The sequence below is a fragment of the Pezoporus occidentalis genome, unplaced genomic scaffold (genome assembly GCF_034315485.1).
Source record: "Pezoporus occidentalis ecotype Australia unplaced genomic scaffold, CSIRO_AGI_Poc_V1 ctg6, whole genome shotgun sequence".
NCBI lineage: Eukaryota > Metazoa > Chordata > Aves > Psittaciformes > Psittacidae > Pezoporus > Pezoporus occidentalis.
The window spans coordinates 7,010,245-7,026,636 of record NW_026915943.1 but is presented as its reverse complement, the minus strand read 5'-3'; the positions used below and the strand labels follow the sequence as shown (position 1 = coordinate 7,026,636).

At 39.0% G+C, this 16,392-nt stretch overlaps 1 protein-coding gene across 4 annotated transcripts in view; it reads left to right on the top strand.

Annotated features, from left to right (window-relative positions):
* The window catches only part of GRM5 (glutamate metabotropic receptor 5), a 256,806-nt gene that overhangs the window by 228,083 nt on the left and 12,331 nt on the right, over nucleotides 1-16,392 (top strand). For all 4 annotated transcript variants that reach the window (XM_062639091.1, XM_062639093.1, XM_062639090.1 and 1 more), the window contains one exon: nucleotides 3,386-4,325. In XM_062639091.1, coding sequence (XP_062495075.1) covers nucleotides 3,386-4,325 — 940 coding nt within the window. The remainder of the gene's footprint in view (nucleotides 1-3,385; nucleotides 4,326-16,392) is intronic.

The window sequence follows — 16,392 nt, the reverse complement described above, 5'->3', positions numbered from 1 at the left end:
TTCATCTCAGCTTTCCATATTTTAAAACCCAAATAACTAATAAAGATATTCCTTTTCCCATCTTTTGGGAACATAAATAGGGAAATATTCAGAAGCATTAATATAAAATATTTATCAGCATAATATCAATGCACTTTGAATAACGTGTGCCAAACCCTATGTGGAGACTGTCATTCATAAGATGTGACTATGTTGTTATTTAGGTTTCAGCCTTGGTGTTTGGATTTTCTGTTATCCTTGGAAAGGTCTGTGAAATTACCAGGAAAACCAAGTATTTTGTTGACAGGCTGAACTCATTGCCCAGGGTGCCAAACCCCACTGAAGAATATTCAATACTTACTAAATCAGCAGTAATTTTCTGACAGTTTTAGTGACCATGTGCAGATTCAGTAAGCTTTACTTCATGGTGTTGACCTAAGAGACTTCACTGAATTCCCTTCACTTTCCAATGTGCATCCTATTCACAAGTTTTATTCTGTCATGTTTACCTTTGGAACTAGTTTAATTATATATTTTATGTTGCCTAACATGAAAAGGATTGTCAGTGCTAAGCTAATACGGTTTTATGAATGCTGAAGGCATGGTAAGGTCTCTAAGGTGTCAAGGTTATAATAACAAATCAAAACAGTGTCAAGATCAAATCCCCAGAAAGTATGGACTGTAATACAGTTCTTCATATCTGTGAACTCGTCTCCCAGACGAGATAATTTTAATGCAATTTGAAAGATCAGAAATAAGTGACAAGCCTACCTCTACAGAGAGACCACAAGCTGCAACAGACCTATGGAAGCGGTCCAGCTGTCTAGAGCTCCTCCTCTCTTTGTTTATGGCACAGTTCTGCCCATCCCTGAAATAGCTGTATGCTTTTTCCCAGAATATTAGAACCTTTTCTTTTCCCCATAATACCCTTATGCATCCTTATCCTTGTTGGTAGATGCTCTTTTCAGAAACCCTTTCCCTAGCATGTCAAATGGGACTCTGATTTTTAATATCTGTTTCTCTTGCTATTCACCTGCTTTCACTGGCTAGGCTTCTGGCCAGAATAACACATAGACAGTTTTATGTCAGTTTTACTGGGGCTCCAGTTCCAGAAGCAGTGCATTCTTGAGCACTCTATACCTGCTCCAAGTTGGACTGGCTCCTAGCAGCCTTTCCACAAGCCAAAGATTGCCTCATCAAACCTCAGGGACCACAAGGCAAGGCTGCTGGTTCTATTCCACCTGGAGTTTCTGAGCCAGGTAGGAGAAAAGACTTCCCAGGTGCTTGGAGATACTGAAAAAGTATAGGAGGCGGGTTGTGGGGCAGGATCTTGCCCAAATGACCATTCAGCATACACATATTTAGGGGATAGGAATGAATTCTTCGTTCATTACTATTTTTCAGTTTTTGCCTTGGTATAATCCTGGCCATCAACCTAAATTGAATACTCATAGTGCTGTTTTCCCATATTTCTTTTACTTGATCTAGTTGTCCCTTTCTGCAATGTGCCATTGTCAAAAACCATTAGCTGCAAAGCTATTACATGAAAACCTCACCAGTCATTGCTTTATGAAGACTACCCAGTCCTTAAATCGTAATTGGGGAATAAATCATTGCACAGTTTAGCATTCTCCTCGTAAATTATACACAGAGATGGGGGGAAAACAGTAAAGGTTTCAACTCTTTTCTCAGGTATTTTATTAAGAGAATGTAAAAAAAGTAATAAAGCAAGGAAGGTGTGAAATAGACTGAAACTAATGAGAAATGCCTGGTTATGATTCACCTCTGCGGCAACATAAGAAACTCAGCAAAATTCAGCCCCTATATCATTGTCCATATGTAAAGGCCAACTGTCAGATAAAAAACTTCTCCCTTCAAATTTCTTGTCCAAGAATATATAGCAGTCTTAGAAGCTGGTAAGAAATTGTTTCACCAAAATATTAATCACATTTTGGTAAAACTGAAAACAGATTTAGGGTCACCCATAAAACTTATTTTGGAAGAACCCATATGGGGTACCTGCACACACTGGAGTATGCTTTCTGGTGTTCACCTTTCTTCCACCACTCTCACTGGTATAAAATGCTGATTTTAATTACGTGATTCCCATGCTACATTAATCTTGGACTTTTAGAATGAAATGCAGTGTCTCCTTTACAATGAAACAAGTAAACCCTTTAAAGTCAGCAAGATTCAAATAAGTATCACTAACTACTGCTATGAAAGTGTTCCATAAAAATTTAGATGTCTTTGTTACATTAAAACATGGCAATAATTTCACTACTGCAACAGAAAGCTTTGTGTAGGAATGCAGTTAAAATATGGATGGCAACTTAATATGAATTTAGTAATGAAGAGCACAATTCACTGCACTAATGTCAAAGACTTGTTGACCCTTATCCTTCTGCTTTTTCTGCTTTCTACAAAAATACAGAACTATCTGCCTTGTACTTTTGCCATACAATCTATTGAGTATACCACCTCATTGTAGCTACGGTAGTTTTGATAATATTAATAGTGAAGAGATATAGAATACAGAAATAATGGGAGAGGAGAGGATCTAAGCTTGATTACTACACCTACCTTTTCATGAAATGATTTATACTACTAAGAATGTCAGTGTCAGATTTGAAAAACCTTTAACCTTCACTTAAAATAAAGGAAAAGGCGAAGAGTAAACTTTGCATGTAGAAATTCCTGGATTATAGCCCTGATGTCTACCTTTACTCCTGTTCATCAAGTCAAGTTCATCACTGAGGTCCCAAGTTCCCTAATTAGCTGAGCTTGCTTGGCATCCAGATACCCATCACACAGTAGTAATTATCCTCACTGCTGAAAATGCAGATATGAACACCCGGTGCTCCATCCCTGTGGGGAGAAGTGCCTTGCCATGACCCATTCCCAGTTAGGTTGACATCAGGCATTCTGTCAGACCTACTCAGAAGATAGCAAACTGATTACAATGGTCACAAATTTTGAGGTCATTTAGAATTTTCATTCATTATTAGTCAAGCTTAATACAAGTATAGGAGAGATTAAAGGTTTTAGTTGCATTTCCTCCACTCCATCATCCTGCTGTCCTGCCCTGGCTGGCAGTGTCACTATGCCTACTGTTGTCAGTAGGTTGCACTCCAGAACATCAAGGTCCTCCCCCCTTATTACTATTGTATTGGGTCTGTCTGAAATGGAGTTAATTCTCCCCATAGTACCCCTCATAGTACTGTGCTTTTAATTGGTAGCTGGAAGAGCGTTGACAACACACCAGTGGTTTGGCTACTGTTAAGCAGCGCTCACATAGCATCAAGGCTGATAGATAAGAGAAATAGCAGGAAAACCTGTAACTATATCATTAAAGAACGTCACTTTTATATATTTATGTTTACCTTTGTTTTTCCTTTTTCTGTAGGCTGTGACCTCATCCCAGTCCAGTATCTCAGATGGGGTGATCCTGAACCAATTGCAGCAGTTGTTTTTGCATGTCTGGGTCTGCTGGCCACCACCTTTGTTACAGCTATATTCATAATGTACCGTGATACTCCAGTGGTCAAATCATCCAGCCGAGAACTTTGCTACATCATTCTAGCCGGCATCTGCTTGGGTTACTTGTGCACGTTCTGTCTCATCGCAAAACCTCAACAGATTTACTGTTACCTTCAGCGAATTGGTATCGGCCTCTCCCCAGCTATGAGTTATTCTGCTCTAGTAACTAAAACGAACCGCATTGCAAGAATCCTGGCTGGAAGCAAGAAGAAAATCTGTACAAAGAAGCCTAGGTTCATGAGTGCCTGCGCCCAACTGGTTATTGCATTTATCTTGATATGCATACAATTAGGCATAATTGTTGCCCTCTTTATAATGGAGCCACCAGATATCATGCATGATTACCCAAGCATCCGAGAGGTCTACCTGATTTGTAACACCACCAACTTGGGTGTTGTAACTCCCCTTGGATATAATGGATTATTAATTTTGAGTTGCACCTTTTATGCATTTAAGACAAGAAATGTCCCAGCTAATTTCAATGAAGCAAAGTATATTGCCTTTACAATGTATACCACCTGCATCATTTGGCTGGCTTTTGTGCCAATATATTTTGGAAGCAACTACAAGATAATCACAATGTGTTTCTCAGTGAGTCTGAGTGCCACGGTGGCCCTTGGCTGTATGTTTGTGCCCAAGGTGTATATCATCCTTGCGAAGCCTGAAAGAAATGTTCGCAGCGCGTTCACCACATCGACAGTGGTCCGCATGCACGTAGGGGATGGAAAGTCATCTTCAGCTGCAAGCCGCTCAAGCAGCCTGGTCAACCTATGGAAACGAAGGGGATCATCTGGTGAAACCCTTAGGTAAAGTTTGCTAATGTGGGAGTGTGGGGAAGAAATTTTTTCTTCTGAGAGTTAATGGTGGAAGGACAGAGGGAAAAATATTAATTCCCTTTATCTCTGCAGTGGCAGAGGAGTGAGTTCTCTCTTCCACACCTGTAACAGTTTTGGGTTTGATTTAGTCACAATTCTGTATAGAAAGGGGACAGAGCAGTGGGCAAATAATTATAAGGCTGGAATTACTGGCTGTGTCAACTGTACACTTAATGTAGAGAGGAAACCAAGCTCTTAGGAGAAAAGAACAAGAGAACAAGAAATATAACTCATTGGCTTGTCCTGAATGCACCAATTCACAATCTCTTTCCCTCAAATGAATTGTATGGTGTCTGTGTTTTGCCTCTAGCCACAGCAGTAAGACAACAGAGTTGCTGTTAGTGCTACATAATCAAAGTATAGTAATAAAAACAAGTGTCATTGTGAGCAGCCTCTCTCAAGCATCTGAGGATTTGTTTCAGATGACTCCTCTGTTATACTTTTTATCTCCTATGCCCTTGATTTTCCTTTCTTGTATTATCTCTTCCTGCTTTCTTTCTGTCCTCACCTGTCTTCTCTTCTTTACCTTGATACCTTTTTCTGTATTTATTCTAACTCCATCAAATTCAGATGCTCACTACCCTTCCTGTCACTGAACAGATGCTCATTGTGAGATATTTCTTTGTTTCTTCCCAAGGAATTATTTGACTTCAGTGAACACGAAGACAATTTCTATGTTCAATGTATAAAAATTAGGGTAAGTCAATGCTAAAGACAAAGGAGAGCTCTGGAGTAGAAATACTGTCCTGCTTCATAGACAGAACATGTAGAAATGCACCCAGCCCAGTGTTTCATTTTCATCTTTTGATCCCTTTCACTTTGACATGGGTGCTATGGGGATGATTTGGTTTATTTAACTGGCATAAACAAATAATTCTTCCTATATGAAAGTTTTGTCATTAGTCAGCTATCTACGCCTAGCCTGCAAGTGACAAGCAGCTACATTTCCTCCTCACTGAAACACATGTGGATTTTAGGATATGCTGTTTTCACAATTGGAGTTGGCATGGAACAAGGGCAATTATTACTTTCATTTTTGTTTGACCTACAATTTATAATTGAGGAAGGATTTTCTTAGTAATACCTGCAGGGCAAATTATGCCAAAGTGATGACTTGCTTCTGTCAGATTATGACTAATGCTTCTCTTTCAGTGACTTTGAATTCATACAGAAATGGCCAGTCTATTACAAGATATTTTATACCTAAGATCAGTTAATGACGGTATCTTCCATTTCCTTTCCAGGTGCAGAGTAAGATGCTATTTTAAAAGTATAAATCCTTTATCAGATTAGGTGATGGTTATCTGAAATGTCTTTTCCTTTTCCTACAGCCTCTGTCTGTATGCCTGAATGACCTGAGGTATTCAGGTTTGAAGCCCTGTAACAGCTTCTGGGCCAGACAGAAGAGGCATTCTTCATAATATGTCCTCAATAGAAGGGCATTCTTCCTCTCTGAGATCATTATTATTTCCCGTCACTTTTGCTTCAGAGATCATTTGCCATCTCACAAGTTTTTACTCACAGATGAAGTTATAGATGATGGGAACAGCTTGGGATTGGGAGGGCCAGTTTTGAAAGATACTGCTTTAAAATCTTTGTTTTGTTCTGAAAGAGTATGCCCTGCTATTAAATATCTTAAAAGAAAAGGCTTTCTTTACTGCTACTACTTCTTTATATCCCACAATATGTAGATAACACCTGTGGTAGAGCGTTATTAGCAGAATGTAATAGATCCTCATCAGCAATAACTTCTTTTTCAATAGCACTGTCTTGGGAATGCCTTCAATCCTGAAGAGCATTGAGAATGCCCGGTATGTGTGTGTAGGGATTATAAAGGCAGCACAAAGTTGATATATTTTTGTATTTGCCTAGATATAAAGAACTAGACCATTTAATTTGAAACTTGGAGAAAATCATTTATGCCATCAGCAGCATTCATCAACAGATAAAACTACAACACTACAACACCCTTAATCTGTGTGTCTGAATCCTCAACTGGTTAAACTGTGATGGTGCCAGTGAGTATAGCAGTGCTCAGTCAGTGTGTGCCTGAAGGGTGTGGGATACAAGAGGAAACTGATTCCATCAACCATGGGAAATTCTCTCTAATCAATGCCTATTTGGTTGCATGAAAGAAAACAAAACAGATCCTGAAATGTGCTGAGTACATTTAGAATGCTGCCCAGGACTTCAGCTGTGTCTGTTATCATGTCCAAGAAAGGACAGAAAACCACTTTGAGCTTCAATTCTCTTTACTGCAGAGCACGAACAAAGAGAATCCAACCATTTGACTTAATACTCAAACATTTCTGGAAAAAAATATTGCTGCAGAAAGTAATACGTTTCAAGGTATTAATCACTATGATGCTCAAAAGCTTGTTTGGATAATTATTCAAGTAAACACTGAAGTACTCAGAATCAAAGGAAATATGCACTAGAGCTCCATGGCATTATTTAAATAGCTCAGAGGGGTTTTATTTAAAAGAGAGTGAGTCACTGCAGAATTTTAAAGAAACATGCTATTTAAGTCACCAGTGCATAGAGGGGCCCCTATCATTAGCATTTTGCTTCTTGACACTAATTTATAGTGCAGTGTAGTACTGCGTCAAATCATTGTCGAACAGATAATGCCAATGCTCCATCCAGAGCTTTCCCATCAGCTGCAAAATGACAGATAACAAGACTGCATTTGCCTAAATAAAGAAATGCATCTGTTAATGTCCTAAATGACTTTTTGCATGGGGTGTTCTTCAATTAAGAAAAATCAGGAAAGCTGTGGATATGTGTTGGAATAAATCTTCACATACTGAAATATGTAGAAGGAGAGAGTAAAACTATTCATTATCCAGTGAAATGAAAACCATTTCACCATAGGCTCCTGTGATTCAGCAGTACTCACCAAAATATATTCTACCATGAAAAGCAGGGCTAACAAGCTAGACATTATCAGAACTGATTCCACAAAGAAGAATGATGAACACCATGTACCTGGAGTCAAAGCCACACCAACCTGAGCAGAGACATATCTGGACCTCCTGCTCCCAGTTATCTTACCTGTTAATTTCATAGGGATAAGGAAGACTATAAATAAACAAAACAAATCCTACCTTAAGGTCCCAGAAACTATTGTCATCTATGCTACACAGCTTCTTCGCAAGAGTCCAAAATACAGGGCTAATTTATCCTCTTCTCATTCTCAAATAACTATATCCCAGGTGAGATAAAGATCATTTCTGCTACCAGAGCTGCTACTATGATATTTCTAGACAGGAAGGCACACTAAGTAGTCTCAGTGATGCTACCTTGGCCTGGGGGATAAACCAGATGTCCCAAACTTTCTCTTACCTTTCCTCTTAAGCTTATCTACCACTGTGTGATTGCAGAATTGGGCACTGCTTTGTATACATCTGCAGAATTGATAGGGCTGACAGCTTTCATAAAGGAGTAGGAATCCCTTGTTCTAGTGAGCCAATACTCACCCTCAGGTGAACCATAGGATTTTTAATGTATAATCACTATTATTCTGTTTTATATTAGACAAAGAACCAGGTCTCAGTTGAGAGCATTTTTCTCCCCTCAAGCACTACACTGGTACAGTAACAGCAGCCTAAGGGAGTGTCTGCCTTGCACAGGCATCAGGAAAAGCATTCAGGTATGCAGGCTCACATGCTGTTAAATGCTATTCCCTGTCTCCTGTGACAAAAACATGATAAGCAAGGTAGATTTTTCCATCAGATTGGATTCAGCACTGGACCACCAACAGTTATAATTAGTGTTTACATCAGACAGTCCCAAACTGTGCCATAATGAAATATTTTGGAAACAGGTGTCTACCATCACACTGCGCGCTTTGTTTTCTGCAAGGAACAGCTGATTTTCCTCCTTATCAGTCCTCTCCCTTTTTCCCTCTGATGACTGACTGTTTTGTTACAATTCAAACAGGAGCTATTTTGATCCATAAAACACGAAAAATATTTTTGGCTCATCCAAGCTGACATTTATGGTTTAAAAATATTGCAGTCTAAATATTATATAATACATCAGCACATCATATCTCAGCATCAAAGCCCAGAAATGAGCTTTTTCAGAAGCCTGATTGAAATTTCTCTCCAAAACCCCACCTTTTTTTTTTTTTATTTCTCAGGATGTTTTTGAAACTTTCCTTCACATTCTGAATCTGATTGAAATCCATTTAAAGCACTGACAATCAAGTGAACCAAAATTCTCAAGCTTGAACTAACTTGAGCAAGCTCAGCTGTTGCAGTTTCTCTGAGGTTGGCTACCACTGTGCTGCATTAGCAGGAAAGCCTCTGCAAAAAAACATTGAGTTTCCAGACAAATAGGAATCCCCATCAGAATAAACCTCTGCCACTGTTACACACAGCATGCTAAGGGGCTCCCAGATGCAGTCCGTGCAAATTTTGACTAGTTGAAAGCCACATCCAGGAATAAATGGAGGGATTTGAAGCCATGGACATCAAGATGTGATCAAATGCTTTTAAAATATGTGTGTGCATTATCAGCATGAGGTTTGTAGATGTAAATGTGAGACATTCCAATTCCCTGTGCTTCAGGAAGATAAGATGCCTAAGAGATGAAACAGGGCTGTTTTAAGTCCTGTAAAGAAGACAGAGTACAAGAAAAACTGGGGGAGTTCTGTGGAAAGCTGAAGCTGGCTCACATTCCTCATGTGTACACCATTGAGAAAGATACTGATCGTGAGTTTCTGCCACAGCATATTCTTTTGGGACATGTTTCTTTATAGTACAAGTGCCAATTTTGTCTTCATTTATATGCAGCTAGAACAATTTTTTTTTACATGTTTTGAACGATGGTAAAAGAACACAACACTTCTCTTTCAAACTGATTTGTAACAACTTTTTACTTACCAGATATTGCCAGGGCATAGCTTATAGGTTCTTACTCACAATTTGCACAACCAAAAGGCTGAGATACTCTTGTTGATCTAGTTGGTCATATAGCATGCTAAGACAACATCAGGTCCAGTGCCTGGCAAAATGAAGTTTTTCCAATCCATAGAATAACAGTCACAGACTTTATAAAACTCATTGATTCTTCAGTTTCTGCAGGTAGTTGCACTGGTTTACTCATAGAAACATGAAACCTAACACAAAAGAGCTAACCTCATGCTAGTGAGCTCAAGACTTGTGTATCACCTCTTACACAGTTCTGTAAGCAGCCTGTCAGTTATGCCAGCATGGATTGCTTTCCTACTGCAGCCTGGTGGAACCATTCTGTCTTGTATAAAATAAGCATTAACTGGAAAAGGCAGAGAGTGATTTTCTAGCCTGCTGAAAACAACAACGATTTTTAATGTCAGACAATGCCAGAGGATTGATTCCAGCCTGGGTCTCTTGTACCACAGGAGTGCCACATCCATCAGGCTTTTATATATTTGCTTTACACTAAAAGACCTTTAAAATTCTGGTTTTATTTTACCAGCAAAAAAAAAGGGTGTTATTTGAAATCCTGAAGTTTTGTAGAATAGACAAATAATTTATTGATAACTTTCAGGTTTTTAAATAACTCTTCTGTGTATGCAGAACTAGCCAGGAGATTATTGAAGAATGTGAATTAGGAGAACTAATGCTTAAGAAGTTATATTATAGAAATTATCATCATCATCCTACACCTGAGTCGGAGCAATCCCAGGCACAGCTACAGGTTGGGCAGAGAAGAGATTCAGAGCAGCCCTGCAGAGAAGGACTTGGGGGTGTTGGTTGATGAGAAAATGACCATGAGCCGGCTTCAGTGTGCGCTCACAGCCCAGAAAGCCAACTGTATCCTGGGCTGCATCAAAAGGAGCGTGACCAGCAGGTCGAAGGAGGTGATCCTGCCCCTCTGCTCTGCTCTTGTGAGACCTCACCTGGAGCATTGTGTGCAGTTCTGGTGTCCTCAACATCAAAAGGACATGGAACTGTTGGAACAAGTCCAGAGAAGGGCCACGAGGATGATCAGGGGACTGGAGCACCTCCTGTATGAAGACAGGCTGAGGAAGTTGGAGCTGTTCAGCCTGGAGAAGAGAAGGCTGCGTGGAGACCTCATAGCAGCCTTCCAGTATCTGAAGGGGGCCTATAGGGATGCTGGGGAGGGACTCTTCATTAGACGCTGTAGTGACAGGACAAGGGATAGCAGGTTAAGACTTAAACAGGGGAAGTTTAGATTGGATATAAGGAGGAAGTTCTTTCCTGTAAGGGCGGTGAGGCACCGGAATGGGTTGCCCAGGGAGGTTGTGAATGCTCCATCCCTGGTGGTGTTTACGGCCAGGTTGGACAGAGCCTTGGGTGACATGATTTAGTGGGAGGTGTCCCTGCCCACACAGGGGGGGTGGAACTAGATGATCTTAAGGTCCTTTCCAACCCTAGCTATTCTATGATTCTATGATCCCTGAACTGTAGCAGTGACCACCTTTTAACCATTGCTCATCCCAGTGTAATTAAACCCAAAATGTGAAAATGCTGCACAAAACAGGACCAGAGATTACTCTAAGGCAAAAGATATCCCTGACAAATCATCATCTGCCAAAAAGATATGCTAATTTTTACAGATTCTGCTTAAGGGACCATCAACTATAAATTACACAAAAGCACTTAGATGGCTTTGTACTATGAGGTAATGGGAAAACAGTGAGGGGTAAACTTACACAATGTCATGTCATGCCATTAGAGCAGGTAGCAATTTGCATGAGGTGAAGGTTTGGCTCAGTGGGTATTGTTCTTAATATATATTAAAAACAAAAATCTAACCATAGGAATACCAGGTATGTGTTTGCTTTGAAGCCTTGCTAGAAAAAGATATTGATGCATGCAAGAAAAAATATTTGACTCTTCAGAAGTCATTAACCTTTTGACTGATTAGTCTGCATTTATTAATGAATCGGTTCCCAAATGGATCATTTAGAGCTATTTTAATCTAATATGCTACAAACATTTAGATTGAGAGATTTCTGAATGGTTTGAGTCCTTCATTTTTCCCTAAATAGTTTAGTTTTGGTGTCTTTCTGGACAAGCTTGATACTGTGATTAATTAAACTTCAAGTATTATGAAATTAATGAAGAATATTTTATGAAACTCAGTGAAAGTTATTAGATCTGACAGATTTTGATAAACTGCTGCTAAAACATTCCATCTGTATAATGAATTTATGTTGAATGCCCTGATTACAAAGGTTTTTAATTTGTGTACACTGCTAGTGTCGTTCTGAATTTTCCCCTCAACTGGCTGATTGATTGATTGATTGATTGATTGATAGAAGTTGTTTGGCTGCATTAACGATGCATATGCATTCAAGCCTAATTTGGGGAATTATGTATATTATTAAGAAAGCATTCCCGTCATTTTGAACTAAATGTCATAGTTGAACTGTACAAATTAAATTATATTGTAAACAGTTCCCTGCTTATTGTTACACAAATATTCACTCAAAATAGCAAAATTCAGTCTTGCTAGGGTACTATAAAGAGAAAAGAACAGGGAAGATGGGACCCAGCAGCTGGATATTTTTTTAGGGGAAAAAACGGCTAAGGAGGATTTTTCTGTTTTTTGACAACATTGTTTGCCCCTTTTACCTTTTTTCAACTTCAAGCCTGTCTCCCAAATTTCTGATGACAAATTAATGTCACCATACACTATTAACATCAAGGTCCTTATTGGTCATGCTGAAGAACACCCAAACAAGCCACACTTACGGTCTCGTGTCCATTAACAACATGTTGTGCAACAGGATGAGAGTTGGTAAAGGTTTTGAAGTAAAAGAGGGGAAATTCAGGTTGGATGTGAGGAAAAAAATGTTTACAATGAGGTTAGTAAAACATTGGCACAGCTTGCCCAGAGAGGGATGGATGCACCATCCCTGGGGATATTCAAGGCCAGGATGGATGTGGTTCTGAGCAACCTGATCTATTTGAAGATGTCCACACTCATTGCAAGGAGGGTGAACTAGATGAGCTTTGAGGGTCCATTCCTCCCTTCTGACCCAAACTGTTCTGTGATTCTGTGGAGATCCTGTTGCAGGCTACCATCCTACATGAGCATGGGTTTGCCTACCAAGGGAATTTCTGGTTCTTTCCAAACTAATCTTTGATATGAGCTGGCATTGTAATCAATTTAGCAAACAGAAAACTAGGCCATCCACTGTTTTTCCAAGACCCAAACAAGACATGAGCCAGTCTGCCACTATGGAAATACCTGCATGAGCTATAAAGAATGTTATTTGTACTTGAGTGCTGAAAGTTGGTGTGGATGGACAGAAAGGCTGGAGTTTCAGCTGACTTGGAACTGCATTTGGTTACAGATGGGTTTTAATTAATAACTGTGACTGCAATTCAAGGCAGATGTCTGTTAAAATACATAAACACAAAAATCTCTTTTAATTTGTTATAGCATTCTGCATTGCAGTGATTGATGACTTACAACTATACACTGCCAAAAAAACAAAAGCCATTTTGCAGTCCACTCTCCAGTAAGGAAGTAGCAGAAACAGGAAGGTTAAAAATCTAATGACCAAGCTTTAAAGATGAAAAACATTAGAAAAACAAATAGAATTAATATGTTAAATATGCAGCAAAACATAACAAAGCCCAGCAATAAAAAACATTGGAAAAGAGAAACTTCTTTCTTTCAACTCAGCAAAACTGAGAAACATCATGTTAAGCTCAATTCCAAGGTAACACATTGCAAAGCAAGCCCCATCCATCCCTTTCACATACTTACAGAAGTTTCTATCATTTAAAGTGCTTCGGAGCAAATGAGGTGCTGCTTCCCTTTTCAACATAATGAAGGAAACAATGAATTAAGTAATGCGACCTTCCTATGGCATCTTTTGTTATATACACCTGAAGAAAAGAGGACAGAAGTTCAACATAGTGAATAGAATGGGCTGAACAAGTAGTCTTGTGTAAATAAGACCTTATTGTACAAAACTCTTATACAATGGTTTGTCCAGCATTTTAGAAATACTTTTTCTGGAAGAAGGCAATTAAACATGCTGGTAATATTTTGCTATTGGTCTAATCTTCCCTAGAACAAGTATAATGCTTTGTACATCATTCCATCAAAACCATCATTTTAACTCACCAGCTGCAATCAAATATGACCACTTGATTATGCTGCACTTGAAAACAAAAATTGTGAGTTTAGCTTGAAAGTCATTTTGCTTGCTGAAATTGTGCTGTTAAGCAGACAACGTTTATTTGGTGATTTATGTGTTTTAAGGAACAAAAATTGCCATGCTTAATAATATGTCATTTATTTTAGCCATTATATTAGTGGGAAAATGTCACACAATAAGCTGAGACCCTCTAAAAGTATCTGGTGCAAAGTGAGACAATGTCAAGATAGCATGAACAATCTGACAAAACTTATTTTCAAGAGCACAGTATGTTTGTAGTTCAAAGCAGCCCCCAGAGTGACAACACTAAACATTTTTTGTATTTTATATTTTAACATTTATGATCAAAATCTTCATGCACATATAGCCTTGCCAACTCTAAAGGCCAGCCTTAACTCTACTGCTATGAAATGCGAGTTCTTCACCATTTCTTAGCATCAAGACCAAGTAATATTGCAGATGAAAAATACTACTTGAATGTAAGATATTGCAATTAAAATATATAACTGGATCTGGAAAGGTGGATGACTTTGTAACATTAAGCAATCTGTCCCAAGTTCCAGCTAAAAGCACATTGGAAAGACTGTTAAAATGATGGAAAGCAAAAAGACAGTATTTCATCAATACGCTATAAATCTTTCTGAATCCCCCAGGGGTCATGAGCACAACTGGGTCTCACTCTAACATGAACTCAGGTGGACCAGGTTCTAAAGTGTAAGTATAGTCTAATGAAGTCCATACCTAAAGACTACCAGTTCTTGTCAGTACAGAGGCCCACACATTCACTGGATGAGGAAAAAAAAGTAGGGATCTACTCTTTAAAACTGGTTTCTCCAGCTTTGCAGTGGATGACTGTAGGTCTCATTGAGGATGATGATCCCCATATTTCCCCTTTTTTTCCCATAGCATCCATTAATTTTGGTCTACAAAAGGAGTTTTGTTGGAAAGTGAAGAAGGCAAGAAAATGGTCTAACAAAAAACCGTCAAACCTGAGTACTTATGCTAGTGTCTCCTGTTATTTACCACATGTACCTCAAGTTCATCAAAACCCAAGGCAGTTCAGGCATGGCTTCTCTCAGCCCAGGAGTATGTTTCTTTCTCTACTGATACTCTCTGGAGAGTGCAGAGGACTGCTGTTTAATACAGAGTTATGTGACTCTGTATTTGGCAAATGGACAAGCACTATTGTGATCAAATTACTTGGTTTTACTTAGTAAATTGCCTGTCACTGATCAACACTTATAAAACATATTTGTATGCATCTTTTAGTGCTCTTCTTAAGACAACTCAACTCTGTGCAAAAAAAAATGACACAGCCCACAATGTCACACCCAAAGGCTTCAAAGAAACACAAAAAAAGACCCAAAATTTTTTAAATCCTTCAATTTAGTAGCCGCCTTTCTTCACAGAAGCAAAGTTTTTTCTACTTTTCTACTCTTTTCTACCCAATATGCAGTCCTGGAACTTGCAATGAGAAGAGAAACCTGGTTTTGCAAATACTGCTCACACTGTAGCATTTTATGCCTCCTCCATACACCAGCTGAAATAAAAAAATAATTTTCCCAGTAGCATTTTTTATGACAACTGCAAAGAAATGTTTGAGGTTTTTTCCCTTCTTCAGATTAAATCTTTTAAAGCAATCCTTTGTTTTAACAGCCAGGAAGTGGACATTTTTCTAATGCAAAGCATTCTAAGGCAAAATCACGTCTTTTATCTGCTCTGAAAGCTGAAAACACTTTCTATGCAGAACATCTAGTGTGACTTTCCAGAATGGCCACTTAAAGAATGTTTCAGCTTCCATGCACTGGATAGATGCACTTTCCACATTAGGAGTGTTGATTAGAGTTTGGAAACAGTTTTCATTATCACATGGATATTTAGCACTGAATGAATGGCAGTGAAGCATTACTATAGTTCAAGGCTTTGAGGCATTTTGTGACAAGATACTATTTCTGATGGTGTACTTCACTCTAGTGGATGCTGGGAAGGGACTCTTCATTAAGGACTGTAGTGATAGGGCAAGGGGTAACGGGTTCAAACTTAAACAGGGGAAGTTTAGATTGGATATAAGAAAGTTATTTACTGTGAGGGTGGTGAGGCACTGGAATGGGTTGCCCAGGGAGGTTGCGAATGCTCCATCCCTCGTGGTGTTCAAGGCCAGGCTGAACAAAGCCTTGGGTGAGATGGTTTAGTGTGAGATGTCCCTGCCCATGGCAGGGGTGTTGGAACTTGATGATCTTAAGGTCCTTTCCAACCCTAACTATTCTATGATTCTATGATTCTATGATTCATACTAGTTTCTCCATTGACTTTCAGAGCAGTGAAATTTATGCTAATGACTGGAGAGTGGGCAATTTTATGGGTTTCTTTATCTGTCACATGCACCCTAACAAGGGGTTCTTCAGGATGGAGTTATCAAGGACACTTACCTCTTGTTTCCTTCCATTGGCTACTTTTTAGTATTCAGCTTATTGTGAGAATATAGTCTCCAAATTCCTTCTTTTAGTCTTGACTTTTTCTCCTTCTGTCTTGTTGGGCACAAACATTCTCTTTTGGTTATTGGTTCTAAATGTAACTCTGTTTCCTTCCTTCTCTTCCTAAACTCTACTTTCTTTGATGTCTAACACCTTTACTCCAACTTCATTTCCTCTTCTTTCCTGTGAAGTTTCTACACATTCTTTTCCCTTTGCTCTTTCTCTCTGGCTGCCCCAATCGAATTTGTATGATCCAGTTTGACTTCCTTTGTATTTTTCAGTGAATTGATCTACTCTAAGCCCCTCCACTTTTTCCTCTACTCTAGGAATCAACTTCCATTTAATATGTATGTGTCCTGCGCGAGCTTCATGCCTATCTGGGAGCACTGCCTAT